General features: G+C 41.8%; 1 protein-coding gene across 3 annotated transcripts; it reads left to right on the top strand.

Annotated features, from left to right (window-relative positions):
* On the top strand, nt 1–23,576 carry Trpv5 (transient receptor potential cation channel subfamily V member 5). 3 transcript variants are annotated; one of them, XM_074061572.1, is made up of 15 exons: nt 1–304; nt 2,469–2,566; nt 2,732–2,854; nt 3,328–3,465; nt 3,755–3,853; nt 4,000–4,172; nt 4,531–4,677; nt 6,691–6,903; nt 17,057–17,143; nt 17,241–17,317; nt 17,592–17,757; nt 17,961–18,027; nt 19,612–19,880; nt 21,552–21,658; nt 22,038–23,576. In XM_074061572.1, exons 1-15 carry the CDS (start codon nt 198–200, stop codon nt 22,333–22,335), a joined length of 2,169 nt encoding a protein of 722 aa, XP_073917673.1. In that variant the 5' UTR covers nt 1–197; the 3' UTR covers nt 22,336–23,576. The 3 variants fall into 3 exon arrangements, with proteins under 3 accessions (XP_073917673.1, XP_073917679.1, XP_073917685.1); XM_074061578.1 differs by lacking the exon at nt 1–304 and having other exon boundaries at nt 2,541–2,566; nt 2,732–2,890; XM_074061584.1 differs by lacking the exons at nt 1–304; nt 2,469–2,566 and having other exon boundaries at nt 2,756–2,854; nt 3,333–3,465.
* Nucleotides 23,577–26,690: the final 3,114 nt, after the last annotated feature.

A 26,690-nucleotide genomic window follows, 5' to 3' on the forward strand; every position in this document is an offset into this window, starting at 1 on the left:
CTGCTGAAGGGCTCCTCCCATCTGTCTCTCCAGCAGGATAGTCAGTCCTTCACTGCATGTGCACATACTCATATCCCACAAGTCACACAGGAGACATACTCACTTGGGTCCTGAACCTGTCTTTTCCTCAGTTTCTGCCATCCTAGACTTGTTCTTTTTACCAGATTCCCATTACCTACCAGTGTCTGCATGAAGATATGGGGGCAAAATGGCCTTGGATCCAACTCCAGAAGCTTCTTACTGGGTTGATTGATCAAGACTGGGACCAGCACCTGGATCAACTCCACATGCTGCAACAAAAGAGGTATGCTCAAAGAGTGCTGGTGCTCTACACATTGATCTTAAACCATCTGATCCACAGTGCTGTTTCCTTGATAGACCACCTAGAACTCAGTGCCAGGCGGTCAGATATACTCTTCCAAGCCCCACTCCTCCATTATAATATGCCCCTCTCAGTTACAGCAGAAGGTAGACATTGAGCCATATAGGAAGACCTAGAGAGTAGATTGTAAAAGCCCAGACAGGGAAAGAATTATAGCTAAGGCTCAAACTTCTTGCCTCATGAAAGGGGCTTTAAGGGTGTCAAAAGAGACCAGAGAGAAGAGCAAGTTACTGGGGAGCGGGTTGCTGGGGAAGAGATCAGATTCTATAGACTTTGAAGTACCTTTTGTTTACATGACTTGGTGGAAGAAAGAGCAAGGAGCTACATCAGAATGAAAGTTGATTGTCTTGGAAAGGGGGAGAAGAGATTTGTTTGTGTAATGCATGGAGGTGACCCGCTGAAGAAGGTAACCCAGGTGATACTGTAGAGTTTTGAGTTCAGTTGAGCTTTTCATTGAGGGTACTGCATGTGGTGCATGCAAGGTCCTAAGAACACAGAGATCGGATGAAGAGCAGCCTAGGGAGGGGGTGGGGACCCTCTTGGAGGGACCCTCTTGCAGGCAAGACTTGGTCTCTGAGTGTTTGCAGGACTTGTTTCCTGCAAAGAGCTGGCTGGGGGTTGAGGTGAGCAGACAGCCACGTTTGTTGCAGGGCTTCCCCGGTGTGTCAGAAGAGTCTTGTGCTTGGTTCAATGCCCTGCTGTCCCTGTCTTGAAATTCTTGATAAGTCTGAAAAAGTAGTCTTGCATTTGCATTTTACTCTGAGCCCTCACCAGCAAGGCACTTTGCTTATCACTAACCTCTACCCCATGCACTGCAATGGGACCTTTGGCCTCTCCACTTCCTGATTCAGAATAGTACTAGGGTGGTCTCTGAGAAAGCTGGCTTCTGGATCTCCCCTCTGCAAAGGGGCAGTGGGACCTATGGATGGGAGGGCCAAGGGCATTTGTATAGTGACCTTAGGACAGTGGGTGAGCTCTGAAATTCAGCCCTGGCCACTGTGGACTGGCCAGGGACACATAGTTCACAGAGACTGAGAGCAGGATGACATAGGGCAGGAGCTGACCACTCACACTGCAAGTGTTTCCTGGGAACATTACTTGGGTTAAAAAAAACTGCTGCTTTAGCTAGAAAACTTTCCTTTGTGGTGCCTGGAGCCACTGGAAGAGAAAGATTTTGGGGTTGGGGGGCTTCAGAAGAACCAGTAGTTAGTCTGTCTATATCCTGCTCTCTCCCATGACCCTCAACCTGCCAGACCTTGTATTTGCCTTTGGAGCCAATATTACCTTGTTTAGAAGGACAGGCTTTGGCTTTATCTCCTGTTCAGTTCAGATCCAGGCAGAGGCAAAGGCAAAGATTAATCCCCAGATTGGGGTGGGGGTTAATCTTGTCCTGTAGGGTGACAAGACAAGTCCAGTGCAGTGCTCACTCTTCTTATAAACAAGGTGTTTGGAGCCTGGCATTTAAGGGAAAATTGCAAGAGGAATGCATGGCCCACACCCCACCCAAACAGGGATGTGTTTCTAAACAGCCCAAAGGAGAGATTAGGACTTGAGTAGCTCATGAACGCCACAGATTTTGTAAATCCTAACAGCTGATCTGGTCATCTTTCACTATTCTGGTCTCTAAAACCCCCTTGGCTATAGAGAGCAGGTTCAGCAGGCCTGGGAGCCTGGGGAATCCTATGGAAATAACCCATCCTCCACCAGCTTTCTGACCATTTATTCAACTTAGATGAAGTAGTCTAGGCCTGAGGACCACTTCTCAGGGCCACCCCGACCACCTGTTCCAAACATCAGGCCCTTCTCTCTTAAGAATTGCTCCTTCTAGTAACACTCTCCCCACCGCTGAGCCAAAGGCCACACACAGCCTTGTCTTGCTTAGGAGGAATTAACATGATAAGAAACTCATGGGAAGCCAGGGGCCCCTTGAGACACACTCTTGCCCCATTTCCTTGATTTTGGCAGACAACTCGAGTGACAAAGTCGTTTTGTTACTGCACATTTTGTCTTAGAGAATGTCTGTGTCCCTTCTACTAATGGCTTCTCTGTGGTGGTCCCTACCTGACTCTTAATCATCTTCTTCCAGAATATGGGAGTCTCCACTGCTTTGTGCAGCCAAGGAAAATGACCTGTGTGCCCTTAAGAGACTTCTGCTGGACCAGAACTGTGACTTTCGGCAAAGAGGTGAGATCAGAGTTTAATGGGATAGAGGCAGAAACAGAAAAACACCCTCTACCCCAGGACTTGAAGGACTTTTGAAAAGGTACTTTGGAGATGTCTCTGGAGCTAGGAGCCTCTTCGTAAAGGACTATTGCAAGTGTTTGTCATTCTTGTCTTATTCCACTCCAGGAGCTCTGGGGGAGACAGCACTGCATGTAGCAGCTCTCTATGACAACTTGGAGGCCTCCGTGCTATTGATGGAGGCTGCCCCAGATCTGGTCACAGAGTCAACTGTGTGTGAGCCATTTATTGGTGAGGGGACTGCTTAGTAATTCAAGTGGAAAGCAGGTATGGGAGGGTTGACTGTCATTTATAAAACAGGCCTGTGAAGGGTGGGCATGGAAAAACAATGGTCAAGAAGAGCTCCCATCAGTTGGAAGAAATCTAGGAGACTTGGCTTTGGCTTTTAGCATCCATGTCTTTCATTAACCTTTCTGTATTTCCTTTCCATCCTCTCATGGTCCCTGAAGACATATCTCTCTCTCTTCTAGCAACATTAGGATGGTTATATGTATGCCTCAGTCCTCAATAAGTGGGAGGTAGGTGGGGATAATGTGTTGGGCTACAGAGATGCTAATGGTCCTTATTGGCTCTTCTGTGGAGCCTGGAGAAGTTTCTGTGAGGAGCTGTCAGGGAATTCTGTAGGGGATGTTGTGTCTGAGGTGTTATGTCCCTGAGAGAATTGGAGAAGTGACAGACCTGTGACTCATGACTCTCTGGGCCAGGTCAGACTGCACTGCACATTGCTGTCATGAACCAGAATGTGAACCTGGTACGCGCCCTGCTCACCCATGGGGCTAGTGTCTCTGCCAGAGCTACAGGCTCTGCCTTTCACCTCAGCCCCCACAACCTCATCTACTATGGTAAGAGCCAAGGCCAAGGTGGGAGTAAGGGGAGGTAGAAAGCTGGGCAGAGGCAAAGGAGGGCCTAGCCTTCAGCTTCATCTGTCAGGAAGTTGGGAGGGGCGACCCTTATAGGACTTAAGGCCAGAGGTCAAATCCCCCCCATGACCCTCTGCACAATCCTTTCCTCCAGTTCTACTGACTAGTGTCCCCAAACCCCAAGCTGAGATGTGGGAGGAGGAGACAGTCACCTGGGTGAGAATACTCCTCTCTTCTTATAATCCTGCCATGGACCCCTCTGTGTTGGCAGGGGAGCACCCTTTGTCCTTTGCAGCCTGTGTGGGCAGTGAGGAGATTGTGCGGCTGCTCATTGAGCATGGAGCTGACATCCGGGCCCAGGACTCCCTGGGTAAGAGCTGGGATGGGGAGAGGTCACACTGGATGTGACTGGGGTGTGAGGGGAGGAGCTGATTCAGGCCAACCCAGGGTGGGAGTGGGACCATGAAGAACTTTCTTTAGACCTGTGTCCACATGGCAGCCCCTGTCCTCCCCCAGGAAACACAGTGCTTCACATCCTCATCCTGCAACCCAACAAAACCTTTGCCTGCCAGATGTACAACCTACTGCTGTCCTATGATGGTGGGGACCATCTGCAGTCCCTGGAGCTTGTGCCCAATCACCAGGGACTCACTCCCTTCAAGCTGGCAGGCGTGGAGGGCAACACTGTGGTGAGGAGCCTTCTCTCCAAACTCCCCAAATGGGAGGTAGTCCCTTATTTCCTACTGCATCACTAAATCTTCTACCTCAGTTTCCCTTACTTAGAAATATATGAGACTTTCATCTTAGTATAGGTACCGTAATAACTCCAGGTCCTGCTTCCTTTTCCTGTACTCTTCTTTCAGAGCTTTCTGGGGTTTGTGGGAAGGAAAGATGCAAGAAAAAAAAGATTCATATAAGCAGAAGATTTCCAATTCTCCACTGTCTATTGATTCCAAGGAGTGGACGACTGGCCTGGTCTGCCGGTACTGTTTTCTTAGACACTGTCATTCATATAGTGACCTTCTGATACCTCCTGTGTTCCCTCAGATGTTCCAACACCTGATGCAGAAGCGGAAGCACATCCAGTGGACATACGGGCCACTGACCTCCACCCTCTACGACCTCACAGAGATTGACTCCTGGGGAGAGGAATTGTCTTTTCTGGAGCTTGTAGTTTCCTCTAAGAAGCGGGAGGTATAGATGTCAACAAAGGTCAGGGACCTTCATGTGAGGGACTTAGTGTTCACACAGAGCTTGTCCATCTGCTGAGATCCTGGGATCAAGACTTACATTAGGAAGAGAAGCATGGTCTCCTGGGAACTGTGGGGTAAAGGCCAGTCAATACTTATCCCTTGAGAACACTCACCCTCTGCTTAGCTCTAGAACATCTTGTGTAACTCATTCTAAACTTTCAAATGAGGAATTATCCAAATTAGAGTTGTTTCCTTCCTCCCTCCGTCTTTCCCTCCTGTTGTGTCCCGAGCACTACACAAGGAATTAGAAGCACAGAATTTGATAAAAGACATTTTAGTCAGTCATCTTCCTCAATTTCTGGTCTCTGTACTCAAAAATTGCAATAGAGTACAGCATATACTTTAATAGGTGTGTGTTACTGTGTACAGGGGTGGCAAATGGAAGGGGCATCAACTTGCCTTGGAAGGGCCAAAGAAATTACATAGAAAATGCTCTCATTGGGTCTTCAAGGAGGAGTTGGGAGTCACTGGGAAGATGAGGAAAAAAAAAAGGAGCTGTCTTGGGAGGAAACAGCACACAGATCCTTCAGACATACTGGATTGAATGATAAGAAGGATAGGAAATCTTGCTGAGAACTGTGGAAGAAAAGTGAAAGTACTAGCTGGGGGTAGTGGGCACATGTCTAAACCTAGCATTCATGAAGCTGAGGCAGGAGGATCATGAGTTCAGGGCTAGCCTGGGCTACATAGTGAGACTGTCTCAATAAACAACAAAACAACAAAAAGAAAAAGGAAAATAGAAAATGTCTCTGCCTTTCAGGAACCTCTGAGATACTGGCAAAATAGACTTTTTGATTGATTATCTGCTACTTGACAATTTCCTAAGCACCATGAAGAGTTATACAGCATGGGAGATTGTTAATTCTAATGAGAAGAAGAAAGGTTGAATAGCTAGACTGTGTGATTGTCTTCAGAGAAGAATCCTGGAAACACATGAGTTTTGACCAGTTTTTATTTGGAATGAAAACCCCAATTGCTCCGTGTGGATTTTGCTAGTGAGCGTCCTTGGTCTTTGATATCAGGTGGTTCTCAGTATTCTTCTGTGTGGTTTATGCACCTTGCGCCAGCTGCTTCTTTCTTCCCTAACACTGCCTATCTAGCCTCCCTTCGTATTCCGTGCTGCCTCCATCCTTAGTTCCATTAGCAGAACCAGACTTCTACCTTGTGACAAAATTAGTCTCTCTGGCTGGGGCTCCTCCACCTTCTTGCCCTGAACTGTCAAGCATGTCTGTAAACTGCCTACTATGTCTCTCCTTCCCTTCCTGCTTCAATGGGAAAAACAATATTTCTGCTGATGATCAATCTCTTTAGCTCTGCTTTGAATTTGCCTCTTCTAATTTCTTAGATGCCTCATCCCCCCATCCTCCTCTCTCATTTGTATCTTAACCCCTTATTGTCTATTATCTGAGCACATTCCCATCTGGTTTAGACTATTGCTGAATCCTACTATTAGGTGTACTGCTTAGACTTTCCAAATGCTTTCCATTACATTCCAAAAAAAATTCAAACTCTCTACCTTGGCATCCATGGTGCACAACAATCTGGTTTTCACCCATTATAACTTCTGTCAACTAATCCCAACAGTTTCTCCTGTATTCCCAACAGCATCTCATTTACAAATGGGCAATGACTCCTTATATTTTCATGCCCTGTTGACTGCTGCTACTTCCTGGAATGATTTTTCCTAAATCTCCCTTCACTCAACTAGCTACTAAGCATCTGTCAAAGCCTAAGTGGCACTATATACCTCATGTTTACTTCTGAAATAATTTCTCTCTAGTTTCAGCACAAAGCCTAGCATACAGTAAAAAGTGACTAATTGTTTGTCAAAGAAACAAGTGACTAGTTAATGAATGATGGTGATGATGGTTACTGCTCTGCCCCTCTAGAACACCATGGGAACTCAACACTCCTCATTCTTGGTCACCCATGTTATACTCTCCTTCCATGGCAGGCTCGCCAGATCCTAGAACAAACCCCAGTGAAGGAGCTGGTGAGCCTCAAGTGGAAGAAATATGGGCGGCCCTACTTCTGCCTCCTAGGTGCCTTGTACATTCTCTACATGATCTGCTTCACCATGTGCTGCATCTACCGCCCCCTCAAGTTCCGTGATGGCAACCATACAAATTCTCGAGATAACACCATCCTCCAACAGAAACTACTACAGGTGATTGTTCTCCAAAGGGACAAAAAGGGACTAGTAGAATGGGGTGATGGTGCTGAAGACCTGACTGATATTATCCAGGAAAGATACTTGCCCCCAGGCTACAAAAGTTGTAGGCTCCTTGATCACTAAGGTAGGAAGTAGGTATGAGAGATAAGGAGGCTGGAGATGGAGCTAATGAGTTAAGGAGTATTTATCCAGGGACCTGTAGATTTTATCACAAAAAGTTTGAAAAGGAGTGCTCAGTACTAGTAACTTTGTACTTTTTGGAAAATTTTTGTAAAATTTCTTATAATTTCTAGACAAGGCCAGCTCTTTTTTTTTTCAGTACTGGTGTTTGAACTCAGGGCCTCCAGCTTACTAGGCAAGAGCTCTACCACTTGAGCTAGACTCCAGTCATTTTTGCTTTATTTTTCAGATAGGGTCTAATGCTTCTTGCATAGCTGGGACATCATAGACATGGTCATGATGCCTGGCTTGTGTTGAGATAGGATTTCACTAACTTTTTGCCCAGGGATGGCATTGAACTGTAATCTACCCATTCTCCATCTCCTCAGTAGCTGGGATTATAGACATGAGCCATTGCAACCAGCCCCAAGACAACAATTTTGTCATGGGATGCTCAAGGGAAACCTTGCTGTTCTAAGGAAGGAAAATTGTGCTCCAAGTCAGCCCTTTTGGCCTGCATTCCCCTCTGTGTATTATCAAGATGAATACATGAGCAATAATAGGTCAGCTGTCTGGCCACCTTTTACAGACGGTACAGAAGGATGCTTGGAATGGGTGGTGGGAAGGAGTAAATCATCTCTGAGGTCTTTTTACTGCTGTGGGCCTGCCATTCTGTGGTGTCCTTCAGAGACCTGGGGTTGTGAGAAGGGCTAATCAGAGATATATAGTAGACGTAAAATTATGTTGTTGAGGAAAGCAAACATCTTCCTTGGGTGTCACTTTCAAACACATATATTCAACCAGTATAGCAATATTTGGGGGATCAATTCATGGATTACTAAAATTTTGTCTTGGTGGGCTAAAAATAGTCCAAACAGGATGTGTGCATATGGACATAAAGGAAAAGAGAGGGGAAGAAAAATTTTTGTGAGCAAGTAAGACCTAGGTGATTGTCGATTTATGCTCTATGCAGAATAGAGTAGCCTTTGGACTAGTTCTCCATGGTCTAAGAAAGGGGGTAGTTTGGGTTAGAAATAAAACACAAACTTCTGGCAGTCAAGAAGCAAAAACCCTAAGCTGGGTTAGGCAAAGACAGTATGCAGAGAAAGAACAGGGCAAGTGTGGTAGACACTCCTTTTATCCCATTTCTATCTCTGTCTCTGTCTGTCTTTCATACTTTCTGTCTGTCTCTTCTCTCCCTATTTCCTCAGATGTGTTCTTTCCCACCCTTCCTTTGTCTCACACTTAAGTGGAGACATGTGTAATATAGATAATGTTCTGCCCTGAGAGTTGGTGATGCAGACCAATTAATTACAACTAAGTTCCTTTCTGTATGTCTCCTTCTCTTTAGGGCAGGACTAATTATGTATAAGCATGTTCCTTTGGCCCAGATAGTCTAAAGATTCCTTTCCTTTACCTCAGGACTAGGAGAACTGTAATTATAGCTATGTACCCCTATCTGTTCTTTTTTCTCTGCTCTTCCTTCTTTCTTCCTCCTTAGTATTTTACCCTTTTGGTTTCGGCTTAGGTCAAAACCACTTTGGCTCAAAGAGAAGTCTGTTGACATTTAAAGTTTTTTATTGGTGGGAGATAGGGATTAAAAGTGTTGAGAAGCTGCAGTAAAGGGTCTAGACAGCAAAGAACGTCAATGAAAAGTCCTTATTCTTTGGTGTTAATCTTTGACCCTGGCCCTGAGTTTATGGAATATCTGTATTCTTTTTTTTATTTGTTTATTCATATGTGCATACATTGTTCGGGCCATTTATCTGTATTCTTTAGTTAGTAGCAAGTGAGTTTGGATTAGAACAGTGGCTCCCAAACTTAATACCATGATTTGAAAGAGTTTTGCTTTCACATTACACCAAATTTGTTAGATAGTAGGAAATTCTCTTTTTTCTACATTTTTTTGTTACTCAAAAGTCTTAGAAATATAAAATTATGCAAATATGGTATCTTGACTTGATGAATGCATTTGTTGACCAATATTAGTTAATGGAACTTTTTCTTAAATAAATCAATACTTTTATAGCAAATTATATAAATAAGTCTGGAAGCACAAGGCTGTCAGTCACTCTAGGATTTCCTCTGTGAATATTTTAGGATTTGGAGAAATCAATGGCTGACTATAAAGATCCCTTTTAGCTTATGAAATATAAGCACAGTCCAGCAGTAACATCTCAGAACATTTGAAATGAAAGAAAGCAAACTACTCTCTTTACATGAGGAAGAACAAGCTACACAAAAGCTGACCCATGTAAGGATTGAATTAGTTTATCTCTATCCATTTTGAGGGATGTCTTAGTGACAAGATGCTTCATTGTTCAGCCATAAAAGGCACTTATCCAGGTTTCCCAAGAATTCTATTAATTAGAGTTAATTTCTTCCTCCATTCAATTTATACTTGTTCTAGTCAGACCATGCATTATAGCTCTAGCACTCTTAAGTTGCAAGAATGGGAAGTTCAAAGTCTGGGAGTCAGGTGGTTTGAGTTGTAGTCCTAAATCTGCAATTAAATAGTTGTTTGACCTCAGGCAAATCCTACCTCCTCTAAGATCTGTGGTTTTTAACCAAGACTGCCTGTGAGAAACCTGGGAAGTTGGTTAAAAAAAAGGGGAAAGATCAGCTCCTGTGCTATATCCCTAACAAATTGCAATGTCTGAAGCAGAAGCCCAGGCCTCAGTATTTTTAAGAAACTCTTTCAGTGACAGATATTCACACAGAGAAGAGAATTACCAACCAGAGTCAGTCTTTGAGATTTGTTCAGCTCCACTTTTCTAGTCTTAGGCCTACCACTTCGGTCATTTGATTCCTGGTGTGAGGTTCTTTGGCATGAGAGTATTGATTAATATCCTTCATCCCCACTCTTTTTGTTTCTCAGAAAAGATTCCCTCAAACTATTCTTTTCCTTTTTCTTTCCTAGAAATGTTCTACTAATTCATTCATTAGACAAATAATGCTAAACAGTGTTCTAGGTATTAGAATTTCAATAACCATGGTCTACTCAAAGCACAATGTAGTGTTCTGCCTACAAGTTTACAGACTGATTTACATTGATCAAGTTAGCTTATGCACACATATTTCATTAAAGTCTGCTTATCATTAATATTGCCCCATGGTCAGAGCGCTTAGCAGAGTGTTAAGAGGGGGATATAACAGGAACCTTGCTCCTCTGAAGGCCAGAGAAAGCTTCTGAGGAATTCTGGTTTCTGAAATGAGACCTGGATGAGTTGAAGGTAAAAAGAGAGTTTTAGGAAGACGGGAAGCATACACAAAGACCCTCAGACAGGAAACCCTCCTCAAAGCTTAGGAAATAAATGAATAGCTAGAACACAGAGAACTAGGTTAGGCACCTCTAAATGAGGTTTTCCAGGCAGATTCTTCCCCAGTCACACAGGGTATTGCTGGCCATATTGAGGATTTTACTCTTTATCCTCAAGGTAATGGGATGCTCAGAAGGATTTTAAACAGGGGAAGGACTTGACAACATTTTAAAAAAGATTCTGCTTGCAGAATACAGAACATATTTGAGTGGACTAGAGAGGATGTGGAGAGACCACCCAGGTGGCTATTACAATTTAGCAAGCAAGAGATAGTGGTGGATTGGCATAGGGATGTACGGAGGAGCTGGAGGGAAGGATGGAGCTAACATCAAGAGATTTATCAAAGGGAAAAATTATCACTCTGTGTGATGGATTGGATGTAGGGAGTGAAGGGGAGAACAGTGGTAAGAGTGGCATGTCATTTCCTACCCATTTTAAATCATTTCTATCTGTCACAGACAGTAGGAAGGATATGTCTATATATATCATTATTCCTCATAAATTCTGGAATACCCAAAGCACCATAGCCATATCTATATCTATATCTGTTTCTGCATCTATATTGGTATATGTATTTATAATACATATATACACACACACATATATATTTGGGACTGGAGTTTGAACTCAGGACTTTGCACTTGCAAAGCAGATGCTCTACTGCTTGAGCCACACCTCTAGTTTATTTTGCTCTGGTTATTTTGGAGATTAGGTCTCTCAAACTGTTTGTCCAGGTTGGCCTTGAGCAGAGATCTCTGCCTCCCAAGTAGCTAGGATTACAGGTATGAGCCACAGGTTCCCAGTACATCAGAGCTACTTAAAAACACAACTGATCTCCAACTCTGTACAACTTTGTTCAGGGGTCCTAACCAACTCTCTACAGAATAAGCACAGTAAATTAAAGAGAAGGAAAGGGATGAGGAGAAGCGGAGAACCCACTAGGTAAAAATGACATCTATTGAGTGCTTACTATGTACACTTGACATGCATTTATCAGCACTGTTGAAATCTTGATAAACTGAAGATTCTGTCAGTTAGGCTGGGGTGACATGAAATGGTGCATTTCTGACAAGTCTGGGTGAGGCTGACATTGTGAATCTTTAGAACACATTCTGGATGGAAAAGGATTATATCATTTAATCCTAACAAATATCTTATTAGTAAATAAAACTATCACCATTAAAACAATGGTAGATCTGAGATCAGGAGATATTAATCACTCTAAAGACATTCAGCTAACAAGGGCAGTTTTGGGGTTAGGGTACAAGTCTCCTTTGCCTTAGAATCTTGGTCTCTAAGTACCAAGATAGGCCACTTCCCCTCCAGAGTGATGTTCTGGATCTTTTGTTTTTTTTTCCCTTAGGGCATCCATTGCATAAGAAATTCATGTCTTCGGAATTTGATCTAGGCAAGGGTTCATCATGCTTACTTTTATGTAGCTGTATCTAATCTTTCCCTGTCAAGATGAGAGGGCCCTGAAGCGATGCATAGGAGATCAGATCAAATATAGGATGCCTGTCACCCCCAGCTACTGAACTACTGTCTATTCTCTAACTTTGATAATCAGCACAATTATTTTTATGTTGCAAATAGAGTAAGACATACTTCTGTTCAAATGGGAAATTGTTTTTGGGCCCAGGACCAGGTGCTTGTCACTCGAAGGCTAAAACTCAAAAGAGGCAAGTTGGTGGGAAGGAAATCAGTTCTATTCAAAAGTGAGCATCCTGAGAAGATGGAAGGGCTATCATCTTCAAAGTTCCATTTTGGGGAATTTAGGCATATGAAGATGATTTAGAGGGAGGTACGGGGGGCAATGGGAAGGAATACTAAGTGCCAGATAGAGTCTTCATCATCTAGGGCATTTGTTTTCTTCTTTAGCTAGAGTATGATAACAGACTAGTTCCTATAGCTCTTTAGACAGACATATACTTTTCTGCAAGTTAAACCTGATGATAATCTGCATGCTTTGCATTAGCTGCTGACCACAGCTAAAGAATAAGGAGAGGTGTTTCATATTACAATATAATCTGAAGGTCTCCAAATGTTTTGGGTTATGTAAATTTAAAGAAAGTGTATTCAGTCGTTAACAACTTAATCAAGCAAGTGTGATTTGTCTTTAGAATTTAGAATGCCTGGTAAAACCATGGGGCACAGCCTTATGAAGGGTTTAGGGATGGAATGTGAGTACTCAGGAGTCTGAGGCAGAATTGTGAGTTCCAGGTCAGTTTGAGCTACTTAAGGAGACCCTGCCTCAAACAAACAAACAAAAGAAAAGGAAAAAGAAAAACAGCTGAAGGAGTGCTCTCTGTTACATAATGACTTCTCTGAAGAGAGTGAAAATTTCTCAAGACAATGTTCCAGAGCAAATGCAGACAGACTAGGACATAAATCTTGAGAAAGTAACCTTTCATGGGAACAAGATCTTCCTCTCCTTAGGGCCAGCAATTCTCACCTTGGGATACATATCAGAAATACCTACAGAGCTCTTTAAGAAAAACAAATAAAAAGTTGGCTCAAGTAACCCAAAGCTGGCCTTTGTATGTGTGTTGTAACAAAGACTTGCCAGTTAATTCTGACGGGCTGCTCTGTATAGGAATCCCTGCCTAGTTTAGAGAATCAGAGCAACTTCATCAAGAGTCAGCAAAGCCCTTCCTGGTTAGTTTTATTCTTTGGCAAGACTATGATTTGGGGGAGAAAAAGGAATATCTAGACTGGGGTTGACAACTGGTTCTTGTGCCATCTTACTTCCTATCAGCGGTAATTTACTGTTCCCTTTATGGTACACACTGACTCCCAGGCTCTGCTGTGCCCTCTCTCTCTGGACATTTCCTTTAAAATAATGTGCAAAGGAGTGCGTATGATAAAGTCTAAGTACTTTACATCCATGTATGAAAATGAAACTATAAAACTTGTTGAAATTGTTTTAGGAAGGGAGGAATGGGGGGACAGAGGGGGAAAGGAGTTAAATTTTTTCCAGGAATATTGTATACATGTATAGAAGTACCACAATGAAACCCCTTTGTATAACTAATATATGCTAATAAAAAAGAATTAAAGTTCAATTAAAAAGAAAAAGAGTGAGCTCAGTCAACTGGTAAGTGAGAGCAATCTCATTAGGACAGTATTTTAATGAGATATAAATGACCAACCTCTGCAGGGAAATTGGTTATTGACAATTTCTAAAATTCTAACTTATGTAATGATATAAAATTTCCAGTCATTGTGAAAAGAAGTTATTTTTAGAGTAGTGGGTGGAGTATTTTCTTGGTACGTTATTAGTTAGTCCTGATTAGGTGACCGTAATCTAGGAATCTGGAAATCTCAGAAAACCCCAATTAGTTATCATTCTTTTCCTTCTTTTTCCTCCTAATAGGTTTCCTCATTCCCAGTTCTTGATTCCTTCTTTATTCCCCTTCTACAACTTTCAGGTAGAGCTCAGGTTGAACATGCCTCTGCTTTCTTCTTTCCTTTCTTACTAATTGAGTACCTGCTACCGTGTAGTACATTGTGGATAAAAAGTTGGAAAGAGATGTCTTTGCCCCGAGAGAGCTCTAAGAGTCCTGGCGAGGAACTTGCAGTGTGCTGGGAGAGGGTTGTAAACACAAAGCAGCACCAGAGACCCTAAGGCCACACACCTGAGCTAGAACAGAAGGAAAGAGACTCCAGGAGAATGTTGGTCTAATATGAGTTTTGAGCGTGAAGAACGGTAAGCTAGACAGATGTGGTGGCAGAGATATTTTAAGGAAGAGGAATATCCTGCTTTAAGGCCTGACTCAACAACCTATAGCCCCAAGAGCTCAGTGTGGCTGCAGCTCACACAGAACATGGGGTTACTAGGCAGAAGTCCGAGCAGTGAGGATTTGGTACATCACATTTGTTATCTGGTTTTCCTTTTCAATTATGAGCTCACAACAAACATTTATAAATAAAAAAAACACATATGATTTAAAAATTAGACTGAGCTGATAATGAGTAGGGATGTCCTAGATTATTCCTTCTCCCTACCCATGTCTCATTCCCAGGAATCACAACTTTTTACTTCTTTTAGTTCTTCGCTACTGTTGTCATCTTTATATGTTAATCAAATATAGACATTAGTGAATTTCTACTATGGTAAGGATTTAGGAAACACCCTTCACTGCCATCTCTCCTGCATTTTTATCCTGAAGGTAGCTAGGAGAAGCATTAGACAGAGAGGCAAGCTGGTGATATTTGTATTTTAGATATATCAGTGCAGAAGCTTTAAGAAGAATGGGTTGAAAAGAGAAATTGGATACAGGGTAAAAAAGATGATAGCATCCATGTATTTGCCTTAAGGCATTAGTTCAGTAAAGTGAGGAAAATGGAAGACTGAATGAACAAGGCTTGAGAATGAGTACCTCTGATATAACATTGATCTTGACCTCCAAACCTTACTGTAAGGATCACAATCTAGAGAACTATGGATTAACCTCTTGATATAGACAGAAAATCTTGAATACGATCCCTAAAGAATAAAATTTTAAAAATTGAAAGGAAAATTCATTTGTTTGGGTTTAAGGTTTAGCTCTAAGGATGTCAAGGTGTCTAATCAAAGGGGAATTCTTATTATCATTTCAAGAAGCATCAAAATCAATTACTAACATTGAATACCCCTTTCCATTCTTAACTACATGAAGAGTATCTATTCTAAATAGAGCCAACATTACATATTAAGGTGAAACACTAGAATTCCTTTAAAATTAAAAGCCAAGTATTTTTAAAAGCCCACTATTATAATTTTTATGGCAAATTTAACACACATAATTTTTTTTCCAGAGAGAACAGTTTAAAATTAAAAACGAAACAAGAACATGTATTGGTGTTGAAGAATAGCAAGTCAAGGGGTCCTTAGGAGACCCTATACTCTGTGGCCTGGTGTTAGGGAGGGGACCCATGGGGACAGTCCGGGGCAGTCAGGTACTAGGCAGAGCAACACCCAAAGATTGAGGTTTCTTGATGTCTCACTTACTCGTGCAGGGGAATGCCTCCATGTAAAAGTATCTGCTAAATAAGCAAAAGGGAGCTGGAAATGGGAAGTCACTAGGAGAGTTGTGTTCCCCCAAATTTTCTGTTAGTTGTTTTTTCATCTCTTGAGGGCACAGCTGGTGCCACTCCCTCTCTGGCCCCTAGAGGTGCTCTGATCTTCACAGATCCCTTGGCCACCCTCCACACAAGAAAAGTTTGGTGGCATTTTCCAGACAAGATACAAAGTTTTTAAAATAATTCAGCCATTTTGTACAGACATAGATATAACATAGGTACAGTTATCTTCTTTATATATTTAATACTATTTCTAAAGTTGATGTGTTTATTATTTATTAGATGGGTCTAAAAAGGAGTAGGAATGTTTTAGAATAGAAGATAGATGATATAGGAACATTAAAATAAATAGGAACACAATCCATGAATTCCATTTCAGGAGAGAGGAAAAGGGATTGAATGACAGTTGCTAGGGCTGAGTACAAAACAATAATGAACTCTGAAGCAGCGTAAGAGCTTCATGAATGTATTGCAATTACTTATTCAATTTTATGTGAGAATTGTCCACATATAAACATCTTTTCTGGAAAGAGGGTCCACAGTCTTTCATATATTCTCAGGTGGGCACATGACTTCAAAAATTTAAGGATAATTAACATCTGTGTTGTGTTACAGAACTTTCACTGTGAGGTAACAGGCACTGAAGTAGGATGATCTTCATTTGCCTTTGATCCTAGGACTTCTACATCTACTGCTCAGGACAGGCAGGGACTCTTTTTGAGAACTAAAATCCATAAAACATCTGTAGCTCTATTTATACCCTATTCTTTATTGCCAAATTATAATAAAACCACAATGAATGTATCTATGGTCCCTTATGGCTTATAAAATCCATCCAAATATATCATCTAATGTGAGCTTCATAATAATTCTGGGAGGAAAGCATTGGAGATCCCATTCTACCCATGAGAAGACTTGGATTGAGAGATCTTCAATGTCTCATTAGAGCTAGTATGTTCATAGTCGAACCTGAATTCTAAGATTGCTTACCATTTCTTCTACCTAGCATGAGCCACGATGAGATTGGAAAAGCTTCACTTTCCCCATGACTGCAAACATCGCAAGCCACTAAGATTCCTTTTACACTTGGTATTCTTTTTGTTTTGTTTTGTTTGAGACAGGGTTTTCCCATGTAGCACAGGCCACAGGATGGCCTGAAGCTCATTAGATAGCCAAGGTTGTCCTTGAACTCATGATCATCTTGCTTCAGCCTCCCAAATGCTGGGATTACACATGTGTACCACCATGCCTGGGATTTCATTTGTTCATTTCATTTAACTTGGTGTTTTCAAATGTCTTCTCACCTGCTCAGTACACACATCATAAATTACTGCTCACAGCATGTACAGACATAGCATATGACTATGGTCATAATATATGTATAGTCATTAGCATATGACCATACAGTAAATCTTGGACACATAGACTATTGTCCCAGTCACAAAGTTAGTCACAATGGGGACTATAATGGGGTAGTGATGATGGAGGGGATGTGAGGAGCTCTTTCTCATCTTGGATAGACCGTGGCAGCTCTAGACAACTTGCCCAAATGGACTCCATTCTCCACCCATCAGAAAGCATTTCTTCTTTTGACTTTCCCTCCATAGGAGGCCTATGTGACTTACCAGGATAATGTCCGATTGGTTGGGGAGCTGGTGACCATCACTGGGGCTGTGATTATCCTGCTGCTAGAGGTGAGGTGCAAGGAGGTCCAGGCTAAGACCGTCCATCTGAGGCCCCAGACCAACTCCCAGACCAACATTGTCTTTTGTTTTTCCACCCTCTTCCCAGATCCCAGACATTTTCAGAGTTGGTGCGTCTCAGTATTTTGGACAGACAGTCCTTGGGGGGCCATTTCATGTCATCATGTGAGTGCCTTTTAGCCCCTGCCTTCACTTACCAGAGTTATTCCAGGTTTGCAGATAACTCTCTGGGATCTAAATGTCAGGTGACCCTCACTCCAAGGATTTATCTGTAGTGGGCACTTGGCTACAACTATATGTGCCTTTTAGATGTTAGAAGTAAGCCTAATACCTGGTACCACCTTGGCAGCACCTAACTCACGAACATGTTAGAGGGGAACTAAAATATTCCCAGCTCCCATCTCACAATTTGCTTCCTGCTCTTCATCCCCCATCCCAGCATTGCCTATGCCTCCCTTGTGCTGGTGACCATGGTGATGCGGCTCACCAATGTGAATGGGGAGGTGGTACCCATGTCCTTGGCCCTGGTGCTGGGCTGGTGCAGTGTCATGTACTTCACTCGAGGATTCCAGATGCTGGGTCCCTTCACCATCATGATCCAGAAGGTCAGTGCTTTCCCAAACCTCCCTCTGGCTTAGCCACAGGACCTTCCCAGACAGAAGGATGGGGATAGGTGCAAAGAGAAACTGCTGCTCAGAGTAGAGCTGGAGGAACCATGATGGAACCTCTTGATTTGTCAGCAACAGTTGCTTAGAGACAGTGGAGAAAGAATAACTCCAATCTTCTTCCTCCTCTCTCTTTCCTGAAGATGATATTTGGAGACTTAATGCGTTTCTGCTGGCTGATGGCTATGGTCATTCTGGGATTTGCCTCAGGTAAGAGCATTACACCTTTTTCTAGATCATTGGATGCAGATCTCCTGCTCTCAGTTCTCACTTATATTCCATTTTGTCCTTTCTGTTGTTTCTTGTTACAATTTGAGTCTAAAAGCATACCTTTATCCATAGGGTTGGGACTACTCAGGTTGGCCTAAAAGGTGAACTCATAGATTCATTACATTCACATTAACTAACTGCCCTGAAAGATATTTAAAGGAGAGCTGGAAAAAGGCCTTTGGAGAGAAAGCAACATTAAACAGGAAATGCTGGACAGTATTTCCTCAAAAAACTATTTAGGCAAACAGAGACAGTGTAATGTTTATCCTTCCCATGTTTACAGTTCAGAAGAAGAGACATAAAGTGTTCACAGAGAGAATGTGCTCTCTTTCTATATGTAGCTGTTTAAAGTTAGGATAAAAGGAAAGAATTAGAAAAAGGAAGTACAGTGAAAGAGTTCCGAAGAGTCTGAAGCATGGCAGAGAAAACAGAAAAAGAGAAGTTGGGAAGAAACTGAGAGAAGAGGGATGTGCAGGAACTCAGTCATGGTACAGTGGAGAGTGCCAGAGAACATGGAAATGAACAGCACAGGAAGGAAAAACAGGTAGAGAAAGAACAGAGGGAATGTGAATGAGTAGAAGAGAGTTGTTAGAGTTGGAAAGAGGAAGATCCAAGTCTGAGGAGCGAAAAGCCAGCAGCTCTAACTCAGTCCTCAAGGTCTGCAAATTGTTGTCCATATTAGTTTTGAAGACCCTAAACTCTAAACGACTAAGACTCTTTACAGAGAACTCTATTACTATCCCCAGAAATTTTCTTGTTCATTGAGGTTTTCCACAAAACACATATGCAGATTATAAAATAGGTCAATGGTAACAGCCATTTTTTTAGGTGTCCTATCACTAGAATTCCCTAAAGGATCACTTCTTTGCCATTGCACTTACTTTTTTTTTCTTAAGTAATGAAGCAGTTATTTATCCTACATCCTACTTCTTCTCTGGAATCATCTTGCTGATATTTCAGTACCCCATGCAGATAGAAGCCATTTAAAGGGTCTAGTGCAATTACAAGGTTTCAGGATACCTAACTACTATCTAGTAGACCACACATCTAGGAAGGATAACTTTTCCCTGATGGTCCAAGCTCATCTAGGAAATCTTAGAGTGATGGATAATTATCTAGAAGCCATCAAGGTAAAAAAAAAAAGGTGCTCTTCGTTCAGCCTTATTACGTGCTCTATTCTTTAAAATTGTTGCAGATTCCATGCATTCTTTTAAGGACTTATCTTTCAAATATTTGTTTTTCTAAAAGTAAGAACTTGTTAGGTGACTTATTACGCATATACATGCACACATTTTTTTGATAAATGGCTGAGTATTATCATTGCCTAGCATAATGAACTTAGTCATAGACTGTCTTAAGGTTAGCCAGCTCCATAAGTAACTACATTTATGGATGTGTATTTGTGTTTACCAGTGTAAGTGCTTAGAGATATATATGTCAGAAGTGGAATGAATACTAACCATGCCCATGCTTACTGTGATAATTTCATTTCTCATCTCCATGTCCTCCTCCCGGGCGGAGCAGCCTTCTATATCATTTTCCAGACAGAGGACCCAACTAATCTGGGGGAATTCTCAGACTATCCCACGGCACTGTTCAGCACCTTTGAACTATTCCTCACCATCATTGATGCCCCTGCCAACTACAGCGTGGATCTACCCTTCATGTACAGCATCACTTATTCTGCTTTTGCCATCATCGCCACACTACTCATGCTTAACCTGTTCATTGCCATGATGGGCGACACTCACTGGCGAGTGGCCCAGGAGCGGGATGAACTCTGGAGGGCCCAGGTGAATTTATTAGTGTTAGTCTTGCTACAAGGAAGGGGCTGGAAAGAAAAATCAGCATGGGATATGTTATGGTGGACCACTCTTAGGAGAATCACAGGATGAATGGAGGGTACAGAAACAGAGTAAAATGGAGGATATGGACAAGAGATGGGTCTTATGTAACAATAATCTTTTAGAGTCTGCTATGTGTTGGGAACTATTTAGTTGCTAGAGCACAAACACAAACACCAGAGATACAACCAACCTGTACCCTCATGGACCTTCCAGGCTAGTTGCAAAGACAGACAATAAGCAAGTAACTTCACAGAAGGCTGCAAAATAACAGAAGTAAAAGTGCTGCAGAGAAGTACAAGGTGCTAAGAAGGATGTGACTAAGAAATCTAACTTTTAATTTAAGATAAGGCCACTCACAGTCTATTATGGAGAATAGACTAACCACAATTATATGCAGCTCAGTTTACTAAAACTAATGAACTGAGAGTGGTGAAGGAATGATTATGTGGATGAAAGGTGAGTTATGTTACTAGAAAAAAAGGGGGGGAGCCTGGATAATGGTGGAAGAACAATGAGTGTGCATTTTGAGGACAAGAAGAACTTTCCAGGAAGAGAGAACAGAACGATTGGACATCCTGGGGTAGGAGAAAATTTGGTGCAGCTAAGAAGCTAGGAGAAGTATAGAGCAATGAGAAAGACAGTGGAAGAACATAATGTACAAAGCCAGCTATATTAGGATTGCTAGATTCTTCTACTACTAAGGCCTCCTGGCCCCAACCCATCCTCAGTGCACACTCTGTTCTTGCACTAATAGATCATAGTCCTTTTGAAACTAAAATGACCCTTGATAATGGGAGCAGTGTAGTACAAGGAGAGGTTGTGCCTTTCCTTGCTTTGGACATAATGTTACTATCAATAGTACTTAAAATGGGGTCAAGTCTTCAAGCAAAGATACAACTGGTACTTTCTAAGCTAGAACCCCTGAATTTTGTTATGACTTACTTTACTAAGCTCTTTAAACATAATGTAATACCTCACATTTATGTTATTGGCTTTAGGACAGCATTCCATTTTGGTAAGATCATTTTATATTGCTTTTGTCATTCTATATATGTCCCTCCCAGATTTGTGTCACAGGTGTATTTGATAAGCTTGATTTCTATGTTTCATCTAGGAAGTATGAGGGCTTGGCAAAGGACAGAACATGGGGCATACTACTAGACGTTCCCCTGTCAGCCATATAGCTAATAATCAACTCTTTTCCTTCCCAAGATATGAATATTTAATTTGCTATGAACTCCCTGAGCTGGGGCAGCATCACTGTCATCCCTGAGATCATACGGATTCTATTTAATCATTTTACTTAAGTCAAGATCATTGGTCTGTGGCTTTCCTATGAAAAAGGAAATTAAATTACTTTAGAATGACTCATATTCCATGAATCTGAATAATAATGTAGGGGTTACTGTTTTATTCAAAACAAACTATCCTCTGTCCTTTTCTGATGAGAAAAGCAGGTCAGTATCATCCTGGTACAGAATAGAGATGGATAAATGGTGGTCCTTACAGCTGGTCTCTAGGGTCCTATTGCTTTTAGTTCTCTTTGTGTTTTGGTGGCCTCCGTCTCTCTGACATCGTCTCTTTCTGAATTATTCTCTGCCTCTTACCTTCTTCCAGGTTGTGGCCACCACAGTGATGCTAGAGAGGAAGATGCCCCGCTTCCTCTGGCCTCGCTCAGGGATCTGTGGGTATGAGTATGGCCTGGGAGACCGCTGGTTCTTGAGGTAAGTGACAATGTACATGTGTGACCTGTACATGTGTGTGAATCACAGGGGTGAGGGCTACCAGGAGATGTCATGAGACTGCATTAATCTGCCTTTTTAAAAAATCTTACCATACATTCATTGTACAAAACGTTTTCATTCTGATATTTAAATATGCATTTAGTGTACTTTGATCAAATTCACCCCACTGTTCTTTCTCCCAGTTTAGCCTCTACTCTATCCTCTTCTCTTCACTTGATTCTAGATGCTCTTCTTGCTTAAATCCTGGTCCTATCTTTCTCTTTCCTTGTGATCCTATTTCTTCCATGTTCACCTCTGCTTCCCCACATGGCCTGTCTCTCCTAACTTCAACTGAGCTCTTTTTGCTCTCCCTCATCAGAGTTGAGAACCAACATGACCAGAATCCTTTTCGGGTGCTTCGCTATGTGGAAGCTTTCAAATGCTCAGACAAGGAGGATGGACAAGAGCAACTTTCTGAGAAACACACTTCTGTTGCTGAGAGTGGGACTCTAGCCAGAGCCTCTTTGGTCTTCCAAACACCTTCCCTGTCCAGGACGACATCCCAAAGCAGCAGCAGTCACCGAGGTTGGGAGATCCTTCGTCGAAATACACTAGGACCTTTGAGTCTTGGACAGGACCTTGGTGAAGGGGATGGAGAGGAAATCTACCATTTCTGATGAGAATCCCCATTATGATTGACCTGGATCTTAACCTGGTCTAGATGGGGGAAGTGAGGGAGATGCCTTCATATGCAAGTGTCTTACTTCCATTCCTGTTAATGAATCATGGCAAGGTGTGGACAGAATAGCTCCTAAAGGGCTCCATCTCACCCCTCACAGCAGCATTTCTGGAGATCAGCAATGGCCATCTATTGTTGCATGTATCTTGTAGGTTCTTGGAAGTCTTACATCTTGGGAAAAGTCGATAGCTTTTTGAGTAAAGTTGTACCTGGCAACTGAAGACACGAGGGAGGCTAGATTAATGTCTGTATCATCTCTCTTCTGCCCAATCCAGGCACCAAAAAGTAGTATGCAGTGAGGCATGTCAGGTTCCATGGCTTACTGTGGGAAGAGACAGCATGGCATAGAGCTGTGACCCTTCCTCTTTTCCTACCCCTGTAAGACTCTCTCCTTACCTAGCAACCAGGCTGCAACTAAGAAATTGCAAGAAGAAAGATTCCTTATCCTTGCTTGCTTTAAATGATTTCTTATTGTGGCAAAATACATGTAATATACCATTTTAAATATTTTTAGATTTAGAATCCAGTGGCATGAAATACATTCTGGTTGTTGTGCAACCATCAACACTATTCATTTGTAGAAGTTTTCCATAATCATAAATTGAAACACATATCCACTGAAAAGTAACTCTCCACTATTCCCTTTAGTTCCTGATAGCCAATATTTTACTTTCTGTCTATGAATTTGACTCTCCTAAGTACCTCATGTGAGTGGAATCTGGCACTTGTGGTAGTTCTAGTGTGTCTGGCCAATTTCACTTAGCATAATAGTCTCAAGGTTTCATCCATGTTGCAGCAGATTCAGAAATTCATTCCTTTTTAAGGCTGAATGTTATTTCATTGTGTGTGTGCACACATGCATGCACACCACACCACAATTTGTTTATTCATTTATCAATGGATATTGTGTTTTCCCCCACCTTTTGTCTATTGAGAATAATGCTATTATGAAACTGAGAGTACAAATATCTGTTGAAATCGCTGTTTCCGGTTCTTTGGGGGCATATACCTAGAAATGGAATTGCGGGATCATATGACAATCCTATGTTTAATTTTTTGAAGAACTGCCATAGTGTTGTCCACATGGGCTTCATCATTTCATATTCTCTCTTGATGGGTATGAAATGGTATTTAATTGTAATTTTGATTTACCTTTCCTTAAAGACTAAGAATATTGAACATCTTTTCACTAACTTATTTATGGGACATTTGTATATCTTTAGGAAAATGTTTAAGTTTTTGCCTCCTTTTGAATATGGTTGCTTTATTGCTGTAGTTGTTGAGTTGTGTTATCTTCTTTTTCAGACTCAGAGTCTCAAGTGTTGTATCTCATTTGCATCCTGGTGTGTTTTTAAGTCTGGGTGATGAATTATGCCTTACTATGCTTGAATAACCCAGTCATTTCTTCAAGTGGACTGTCATTGCCCTCTCCAAGATGGCTCATTTGTAGCTAATTATGCTTAAGCCTGAAGGCAAAGGTTCTTCCTTTGTATCCTGAAACTGCCACGCTCCACCCTCATGTCCTTTTGCCCCTATGCTGAGTTGTAAAGTGAACAGTAATAATAAAGGACAGGACATACCTACTGGGAGGAAAATTTGGAACTAAGTGTCCAGGGTTCCCATTACAGAGCTCATATATAACCCTTTTGTCCCCATCCCTTATGTCTCATCAGGACTGTATACGCGTGTGCAAATACATATGCTTATACACATTGGTGACGTGGACCTTACGAAAGCTGAGTCACCATAACTCCTCCTCCTTATTCTCATTTATGGTGGAAGCACTCCATGACCATCTGAAGTGAAGATAAACTCCCATCTGTGTTCCAGATCCTGTTCTGTTTTCAGACACCTGTGTCCATTCTGTCTTCTATGACCGTTCTCACTTGTGTTATCTTCAACCTCTCCTTCTCTTACTAGCTCTGTGAGCAAGTAAACATGCTTCATTCCTTACAGCCTCCTTCAACCCCACCTCTCCTTTCAACAACTGCCCTTTTTTATTCCCTGTTCAAGGCCAGACTTCTTAAGTGCAGACTTCATTGTCTAGTGGCCTTCCGCTGATTTCTCAACCCATTGTGATTTGACCTGGTTCTTCTCTATGCTGCTGATCCCACTCTTGTCTGAGTTATCTCCCTGAAGTTAAACCTACTGATTCATCTTAGTTTTGCTTGAACCATGTAGCATTCTGACTACAGTTGACTGCTTACCACTTTTCACATTCCTACCACTCTGGCTGCTTCTATTCCACCACTCCCTTAAGTAATTTTGGTCCACAAGGCTCTCTGATTTTGACCACCTGGACCGTCTTACCTACTGCCATAGATTACCACGTACAGCTTTATGATTCATAAGTTCCTGTCTTTGGTTTGGATCTGTCTGCTGAGCTCTAGGCAGGAGCAGCTTGGATGCCCATCTATTGGACTGTTCTATTTGGATATTTTATAGGCACCTCAAATTCAGCATGTCCTAAACTGAGCAGCTTTTCTTTCTCACCAAACCTGCTCCTCCACCAGTGTTCTCAACCAAATAAGTCACAATGCAACAGGCAAAGTTGCCTAAACCAGAATCTGAGGTGTAATCCTCAATGCTTCTGTCTCAGCTCTCATATGCAACAAATCTCAAGTCTTGTGGATAGTCTATTCCCTAAAACATCTTTGAAAAAAACCTGATTCTGATTAAATGGGAAAAATAAGCTTTCCTACCTCTGCCTCAGCTCTGCAGGTATTTTCTCCAGTGATATTCACTAATAAAAATTTGTCATTTATCTTTCCAAAAATGCTCAGCATATGTGTGTGTATGTTTTTCTTAAAAATAATATCAAAGGGTAGGATATTAGAAAAACAATTTTTGTTTTTCTCATTTAGTGTATTTTAAAGACTGTTCCATACCAGCATAACATTAAGAAAAACCCCAGCCAGACATGGTGGTTTACATCTATAATCCCAGCACTATGGGGGCTGAGACAGGATGATCTTGAGTTAAAGGACAGCCTGGGCTATATGGAGAGACCCTGACTCAAAACAAAACAAAACAAAACAACAAAAACCTTCCATTTGTTTTTTGCTTCCACAAACACTACTGTTGCCATTCTTTGAAAATGGGCCACCGTCATTTCCCTCCTACTTTATGGTGTATGCTCCTAATTGCTGTCTTTGCTTGCAGTCTGTTCTTCTCCAATGCACAGTACACACTACACATGTAATGATCTTTGTAGGATGCAACCCTGCCTCAGACTATGGTCTTTGGGAAGCACTCCCCTTAGTTAATGCCTGGCAACCTCTCTCGCCATCTCTCTCTTCCTGTACCCAAATGAATTATTTTTTGTTCCTGGATAGTAATTCCCCTTTCTCTTGATCTTTATGATTTATGAACCCTCCTACATCTCTGCATTGATTCTCCCTACCATGAACCTTTTGTTCATCCTATTGGGATCAGCTTACTCATTTATTTTTGGTGATACTGGGACTTGAACCCAGGGCTTCAGGCTTGTTAGGCAATGCTCTACCACTTGAGCCACACCTCCAGTCCCTATTGGTATCAGCTTAAAGATTAGATATCTGGGGAGGAGGATGTGCACGCACATATGTGTGCACTTGTACCTACTCCCCATCACTGGAGGAGAATCCTAGGGTAGGTTTCGAGACCATTTATACTTTCTTTTGCATTAGATGCCCTGCATTTATTGCACTTATTGTTTTAAATGTCTGTTTTCTTTAGTAGACTATAAATGCCACAAAGGCAAAATGGTGCTCATCTTATTTTCTATTGTATTCCCATAACCTGGCATAATTCCTGGTACCATGTATTGTGAAATAAATATTCATTAACTGACTTTATGAATAATTGACCTGTTTTTAGTTTAAGTTCTCCCACTGACCACACATGTACTTCAGGTTGTTTTTTAGTTTCCTGTCTCTTAAAGGAAATAAAAATAGCTACCTTTGTGTGGGGTCATGGTAATTAAAGATGAACACATATGAGTAGAAACACTTTGAAAAGAATAAAAAACAAAGCAAATGCAATTAGTGGGAAATATTTTCAGCTTAAATATACTTCTGTGTGTGTGTATGTGAGAGAGAGAGAGAGGAGAGAGAGAGACAGAGAGAGAGAGACAGAGAGAAAGAGAGGAGGAGGAGGAAGAGGGTGGGGAGGAGGTACTAAAGGAAAGAGGAGAAGGAAAAACAGAGATGAGGACTATGAGGAAGAAGAGGCAGAGTAAGAAGACTCCAGAAGCAGAGCTCTCTGGATTCACCCACTGGTGTCTGGTGCCCTCTGCCAGAGGTATAGGGGTGA

The sequence above is a fragment of the Castor canadensis genome, chromosome 2 (assembly GCF_047511655.1).
Source record: "Castor canadensis chromosome 2, mCasCan1.hap1v2, whole genome shotgun sequence".
NCBI lineage: Eukaryota > Metazoa > Chordata > Mammalia > Rodentia > Castoridae > Castor > Castor canadensis.